This window comes from Acyrthosiphon pisum, chromosome A2 (assembly GCF_005508785.2).
Source record: "Acyrthosiphon pisum isolate AL4f chromosome A2, pea_aphid_22Mar2018_4r6ur, whole genome shotgun sequence".
NCBI classification, from domain to species: domain Eukaryota; kingdom Metazoa; phylum Arthropoda; class Insecta; order Hemiptera; family Aphididae; genus Acyrthosiphon; species Acyrthosiphon pisum.
This window is the reverse complement of record NC_042495.1, coordinates 48475828-48483975: the sequence shown is the minus strand read 5'-3', so window position 1 is coordinate 48483975 and position 8148 is coordinate 48475828. Positions and strand designations below refer to the sequence as shown.

The 8148-nt window shown below is 27.2% G+C and overlaps 2 protein-coding genes across 2 annotated transcripts; both read left to right on the top strand.

Moving 5' to 3' along the window:
• The first annotated feature begins 1095 nt into the window (after nucleotides 1–1095).
• On the top strand, nucleotides 1096–1937 carry LOC115034307. The gene is made up of 2 exons (XM_029490829.1): nucleotides 1096–1418; nucleotides 1639–1937. Exons 1-2 carry the CDS (start codon nucleotides 1161–1163, stop codon nucleotides 1837–1839), a joined length of 459 nt encoding a protein of 152 aa, XP_029346689.1. The 5' UTR covers nucleotides 1096–1160; the 3' UTR covers nucleotides 1840–1937.
• A 321-nt stretch (nucleotides 1938–2258) lies between these two features.
• LOC115034148 lies at nucleotides 2259–5452 on the top strand. The gene is made up of 6 exons (XM_029489950.1): nucleotides 2259–2465; nucleotides 3312–3450; nucleotides 3555–3781; nucleotides 3982–4197; nucleotides 4278–4427; nucleotides 5000–5452. Exons 1-6 carry the CDS (start codon nucleotides 2259–2261, stop codon nucleotides 5450–5452), a joined length of 1392 nt encoding a protein of 463 aa, XP_029345810.1.
• Nucleotides 5453–8148: the final 2696 nt, after the last annotated feature.

Below are 8148 nucleotides of genomic sequence, written 5' to 3'. Positions count from 1 at the left end.
TAAGAAAAATGTTAATTCTTTAGATTTAAAATTTCCATATCATAAGATTAATAGTTGAAATTTAAAGAATTATTAGTCTCAAAACCAGGGAGTCAAAACGGGTTTCAACCCGGGTTGTAAAACCCGGGTTACACGCAAAAAAATTTTATCGGTTTTAACACGAAACCCGAAACCCGCAAAAAATTGTACCCGGTTTTTAACACGAAACCCGAAACCCGCAAAAAAATTTACCCGGTTTTTAACACGGAACCCGAAACCCGCAAAAAATTGTACCCGGTTTTTAACACGAAACCCGAAACCCGCAAACAATTTTACCCGGTTTTTAACACGAAACCCGAAACCCGCAAAAAATTTTACCCGGCTTTTAACACGAAACATGAAATCCTCAAAATTAACTGAACTGTATACACTTATAAGTTATAATAAGTAATAACTAATATAATATGAAATTATAATTATCTCAACCCAGAGGCCAGATTGCCAGAACCCAGTCATTGTTCTCTACTTTCAGCCCATAGGGGTAATTATTTAATTTGTAAAGACTTGTTGATTTTCATATTTATTATTGTATACCTAGTTGGCTATAAATTTTAATATGACAGATATCAGTATTCGAATTCGGGACTCGGGTATTTTAAACTATAATTAGTATAGTGTTTATTGTTGACCAAATGCTATTTGCCATTTGGCACTTTATATTTACATTTGTATATTTAATATTACGGTTTCATCAGTTATACGAATACCACTTACCAGTGAACATGTCAGTGGGATTTTTCGTTTAATTTGTTATTTGTTTTTAGAGTTTTTACTTTGTAATTGTCTCTATAATAGTAGTCCAGTCTCCAGTATTCTTGAAGTGTGCTGTACTGCTGTGTTTATGGTTTACACTTTAATAGTTTAATCTATATTTTATAATATTTTACTCGTGTCGCGAGCTTCACAGAATTTATTAATTTTATAACGAAATTAATAATTTTAACTTGTAAGTACAAACATTATATTTTATATTTATATATTACATTTTATTAATTTATTAATTGATTTGTTTTCAAAACTTAAAATATTTAAGATTCAAAATCGCTAGTTAGTAATTAAAAATTTAAGTTTTGTAAGAAGTTTTTACTTCAAAATACTAATAAAGTTTTAATTTTTTAGCAATGGGTCGTACATCAGTTAATCCTGTAAGTGTGTTGTTTTTTGACTATAACAAGGGATCTAATACATCAAAATGTAAGATTTCTGACTGTCCACACCCCATCATGAAAGGCAAACATTCCATGACACTTCAAAAACATGTAGAGCAACGTCATCCAAAATCGTACCTTGTATTGGTAAAGGAGAAACGGCGTATGGAACTTGCAGATAGTGATTCGGATAAAGATGATGGTTTTGAATCGAACAACAAAAAACTGAAGGTAAGATGTACAATTCTTTCTAGATAATTAGTAATTTCCAAATACGGATCTGTCAAATATTTAAATATTTAGAACTTTGGGTAGGTAGGTAATGAGTGGTATCGACTATACAGCTAGAAGTTCAAATCATCAAAATACCCTACATTCATATTGCCTAAACTCAATTTGTTTTACTTTTATTTACAAAATACCTATGTATAATTTTTTTATATTATTCTAGATTGGTCCACTTGATAAAGTTATCAGTGTAACAAAGAAATCACTTTATATAAGGATGGATAAAGAGACACTATTAAAAGCATGTACCGAACTTGTCACAATCAATGGTAGACCATTAACTATATTTAAAGATTCTGGCATGCAAAAGATTTTGAACCCCATAACACAATCAATTGGAAATAGTGAGTTTCTACCAACCTAATACATTTTGTAAAGCCCATTTTTTCAAAATTATTTACCTATATAATTAGCTTACATTTTAAATAAGTAGGTAATCATATTTGTGATTTACATTAAATATTAATACTGTATATGATTTATAAATTACTTTCCTAGTACACATTTGTGTATATATTTCAAACTTTTAATGCTTATAAAATATACATGGTATTAAATATTTATATTGGCTGTAGTCATATTTTGTACAAGTAGGTATAATTATAAAAAAATAAGTTTTATTATGTCTTAGCAACAAAAGTAGTTACTTACCCATTAATTGAGTATTTATTTTTAAAATCACTACCATTAATTATTTTTTAAGAACTTATTATAAAAAAATATTTTATATGCATCTATATAACAGATTTTTCTATTAACCCACAAAATATAAGGGTACATATTATGGATGAAGCAGAAAAAATCATGAGCACTATAAAAAAAGATATAAATAACCGCCCAATATCATTAAAAATGGATTGTTGCACTAGATTAAATAGAGGGATAATTGGGATAAATATACAATATCATATAAAAAACAAATTAGTTATAAGGACATTGGCTATGTCTAACTTGGAAGAACGTCACACCAGTGATTACTTAAAATCTGTGGTAAGTAATAATTACTAATTAGTATCAATAATCAATTACTATTTAACTAAGTACTCAAGGGCGTCCACAGGGGGAGCAAATAGGGGGAGTTGCCCCTCCCTTGGCTTTTTCTGGGTTGATTATCATAAATTATAATAATTGATGATTTTAATGTTCTAAAAAAACTAAAAAATGCCCTAAAAATTTCTAAATAGTGCACTAAATTATTTTTATTTTTAATATTAAAGATATAAATTCTAATAAACATTTTAAACTTTTAAATGACTGTATAAAAGTTTTCAGACTGAACTTATGTTTTGGACTACTTATTTAATCTGAAAATTAACTATTTTTTTTTTCCATACCTATATGTATAGACTTTAGATCATATTATATTTATTATAAAAATCATGTAAAAACATGTGCAAATTTTAAAATATTATCCCTAATATATAATTTATCCCTTGATAAATCCCTGCGGACGCCCTTGTAAAGTTGTAAGTACTCAATACTAATCAATATAAAGGAACATTATAATAATTTATTTTGAATACAGTACTATATTAAAAAATTAAAATACTAACCAATTTAATTTTTATAAGATTGATTTGTCATATTATGTCATATTGTCAATATATAGATAATACAGTATAAAGTATATAAACCTATATCAATATCGATATAAGTAAATTATAGATAATTTTTCAATTATTTCAGTTTTTAATAAATACCTACCTACTAATTATAGGTTCCTTACTGATTTAAATGATATTCTTAATTAAAAAAATGCATTTGACGTACCTATTTCATAATTTCATTGGATAATCTATGAGATTATCTTTTAGTTATAAATGTACTTTTTTTTAGGTCTTAAAAGTACTGAACCGTTATGATATAAGACCTGATCAAGTTTACTCATGTACGGTTGACAATGGTGCTAATATGGTGAAAATGGTGCGTTTGCTTGCTGAAGATAATGAAAATGATGCACAAGAGCTTAATGCTGGTAATGTATCAAAAATTTAATTTTTAATTTTACATGAATTGATAGTATTTTACTATGTAATAATAATTAATATACACTTATATTTTTATAATTAATAAATTAAGGTGAAATTGATGAAGATGGTGACACTGATGTTTTGGCTAACAACCAATACTCATCTGAAAATGAAATATTAAATGATAACTTCCAAGAACATTTAGTAAATTCATTTACATCTACAGGATTTGGAATGACATTTTGTATCAGGTGTTCAGCCCATACAGTTCAACTTTGTGTCTTTGATGGTTTAAAAACCACTAATCTAAAAGTAATTTTAGAAAAAGCTCGCAAGGTAACAATTTGATTTAGTAATTTTTATTAAATATTTATATTTAACAATTGTTTTTTTATTATTTGCAATTTGTGTGAGATAACCTAGACAATTTGACATAATTATAAACTAAATATTTACATCAAGTTTATGATCATACACATATTTATGTATAGGTGTTAATTAAGTACTAATTATTTTTATATTGTGATATTATTTAGGTTGTTAAAAAGTTGAGAACCCCCACTGTATCAACAATGTTGAAAAAAAAAAATTTAAAGAAAGCCATTTTAGATTGTGATACAAGGTGGAACTCAATTTATCATATGCTTAATCGCCTATATGATTTAAAACAGTTTTGTGAACTAACGGCTAATGATCATTGTATTCCTGAATTAGAACTTAATAATGATGATTGGGAATTAATTAAATCATTGGTAAGAAATTAAAATCAATTTATTATTATGTAGGTAGGGTATTTCAAATTTTAATAACAATACAAATTGGAATTTTAAAGGTGCTGACTTTGGAGCCTGTAGAAATCGGATCTAAAATCTTACAAAAAGCAGATCTTACTATTGGTGACTTTTATGGATGTTGGTGGAAAATTAGAAATGGATTGTCCAAAGTGAACACAGAGCTATCTAAAGCAATCCAAGCTTCCATGGTTAAAAGACAAAAGATACTTATGTTTAATGATATATTTGTATCAGGTATATATTTTATTTTACTATACCTAATATCATTAGTTTTGTGGCTTGATGTAGCTATGTAAATCATAATTCGTAACTTGAAATTGTATACCTTGTTGTCTAACCATTATAATTATTGCTTAGCTTTGGGTTGGTGACCATTTTAGTGGTTAAACACATAAACTTACATAAACAATTCTTATTGCTTAGTTTAAACTTTAAAGTTTATACTACAAGACCTAAAAATAAAAACATATTTTTACTCAAATAAACTATAATTTAACACAAGTGGTATTCTATTATTAAAACTATAAATGTATATCTATATATAATTGGATAAATATTGTTAGGTTTGAATACAATTTTTTTTTTACATATAATTTAGAAAGAAAATGTACATGGAAGGATAAAATCTCATTATTATAATGGCATACATTTATTTAATAAAGTTATAAGATATAAAAATATAAAATAACCAACCATTTGTTATCATAAATACATTTTAATTCATATTTTACAATAAATATTAATGGTTTTAGATTTTTAGATATTTAATTATATGTCTTTTCTAGCTATATATATGGATCCTCGTTTCCAAATACTTCTTGTTCCCGAATTTAAAAAAAAAGCGCAAGATCATATCTGCAAATTATGGAGTTTGATATGTGCTTTGAAAAACGTTGGCCGACCCCAAGAAGTGTGTACAATAAATGTACCTGAAAATGTATGCGTAACTGTCGATAATGAAACTGATATAACTGACGACTTTGAGTTATTTTTGAAATCCAAAAGTGGTAGCAATTGTATTACCACTAACAGTACAATATTACAACCTAATATAAGTGCTATTGTGAAATCATATGATGGTGTCCAAAGAATCCCATATGAGTCTGATATTAGAGAATACTGGAGTTTGAAAGAAAAAAAAATGCCTGAGTTATATGAAATTTCTCAAATTTTAATGTCTATACCAGCCACACAAGTAAGCTTAAAAGATTAAGTCATTTTATAATTCCAATTATTGTAAGATTTATACTTAAACAAAAATTGTTTTCAGGTTAGTGTTGAAAGGACTTTCTCCACCTTAAAATTTATATTAAGTGACCTGCGAGGAAATCTTTCTCCTGCACTTTTAGAGAGTATTTTAATTATAAAATGTAACACGCAATTCAAATTAGCATCCTTAAATATATAATGGTTGCATTAATGTTATCATGTTCATTATTATAAACTTTATTTTGTTTTTAAGTTAACATTTTATAATTTATATAGGTATATTGAAGTTTTAGACTTTTTATTAAAGAATTAAAGAACTTTAAAGTTACAACTTGAATTTAAATAATACAAATTTATTTTTTTGGTCTCGTTATAATTACTATTTATATGCTTACAAAGCAGTGTCGCAAATAGGTGGGGGTGTTGGGGGTGCTTAGCACACCAAAAATCACTCAAAGCCTCCTCAAAAAATAATTATATAATATATATTATAATTTAAAAACATTTTGGGGCTTGAGCCATGGAGCCTTCTAAACATTTTTCATATTTGCGCCACTGTTACAAAGATATGTTTGACAAAATTAGGTAGGTAGTATCTTTATTTTGTTAATAAAGTCAAACATGTATTGTCAAATTGATTTCCTGGCTTCGGAAAAATCTACTATAAAGTATAAACTACAAGGTATAATGTATAAAGAATTAAGACAGATGACGACGGTACGCGTCTATTATTGGATATTATTGTTGTATTATTTTTGATTTGTAGCTAGGTGGTGTAAAATGTAAATGTGTAATCCAGGGCTGTATATGGATATTTCTAAAGTTCAATTACTGCAATTACTGTATTTATGTCTTATAGATTATTAATTGTAAATAGATAATAGTATAATACCGACTTTTTTTTGAATCATTTAAATATTTCATGGATGAGGGGGGACTTAAAAAATACGACCTTTGGTGTAGATATAGGACTTTTTTCGGTTCATTAATAAGGTAGTGCCGGTTATTAGCTACTCAAAATTCAAAACCCACAACAATTTTAACCGGTTTTTAACACGAAACCCGAAACCCGCAAAAAATTTTACCCGGCTTTTAACACGAAACCCGAAACCCGCAAAAAATTTTACCCGGCGTTTTACACGAAACCCGAAACCCGCAAAAAATTTTACCCGGCTTTTAACACGAAACCCGAAACCCGCAAAAAATTTTACCCGGCGTTTTACACAAAACCCGAAACCCGCAAAAAATTTTACCCGGTTTTTAACACGAAACCCGAAACCCGAAATATTTTAACCCGTTTTGACTCCCTGCTCAAAACCTCCAATAAATATTAGGGTTAAAACAATCTCTTATCTAATGATATAAATATGTATATTGTTTAATGTAAAGGTAATCAATAAATTTATTAACATTACCACTCAGAATATAAAACTAGATTAGCATTCTATATTCACATACCAACTACCGATATAATTAAATATGATTATTGTATTCAGTGGCATATTTTGTAATTTGGTACCTTTTTCGGCCGGAACATAAAGGATTTATAGTAGGTACTGTAAGAATTACAGGTCATGAATGAAAGAAATTTTTCACCCAGAGAAAAAACAAAAATACAATAATAGGTACATACTATTAAGTCTTCGATATGTATCTTGCGTTAGTATATTGTTATACTATCATAATTAAATATGACATTGAAGGTATTAACAAATTGATAAATAATTAAACTATAGGTGAATTACATTCTCAAATTTTAAATAATGATGATAATGAATAAAAATATAATTTTAATAAGAAAATTAAAGTACCTTTTAAGTGTAAATAGATAAATATACCAAATTATTGAAATTACATATTCTGATGTCAGTTTAAAACGAATGCAAACATTTCCAAACAATAACAAGTAGTTAACAAAAATTCAAACGCACTAACTACCATGACTTATAAAAACTGCTAGATTGAAATAATGAATTAATTCATAATATTTTTTTTAATTTAATTTAATTTAAATTTTAAGTTTTAAGCATTTGTCGAGGTTTTAACTGTCATATAAAAATTATAAAGTAAGAAGTGACAAGCGTTATCAATTATCATAGAGGTAGCACAAGCTGGTTTATAGACCTAACCTTGGAGCTTGTATAGATTAGTATATCAAAGATAAGTACTATCAGTATGACAATAATACATACTATACCCAGGTATACCTAGGTAGGTTATAAAATATAATATCTTATATCATTGATAAAATTATTTGATAGTACAAAACACTATTATCATGGTCTTGATTATACACTCATCGGTTCTCAGATTAAGAAACGCAATTACGGCATCATAAATAAAAATAATCTGTAACTGGTTATAATATCAAACGGTATACAGATATACGTTTTGAACCGACTAATGTATACTGTAATAAATTGATAATTCGATACCCGGATTATTAAGGTCGTACAACGGAAGCACTTTTAGTATTGTTCACTGTTGACATTTTATAAATTTACACAAATATTCAGATGTCCATAGCTCCTTCAATTATTAACACATTAATGTAAACGACCCGTCAAAATTCATAGAAAATTAAACTGCACAAAAATCATATTTCAAAAATATATGTTCCTATTTGAATTTTAAAAGTTGACCCTCGAACCCCCCTACCCTAATTAAAAAAAAAATTATTTAATACCAAATTATTTCAGA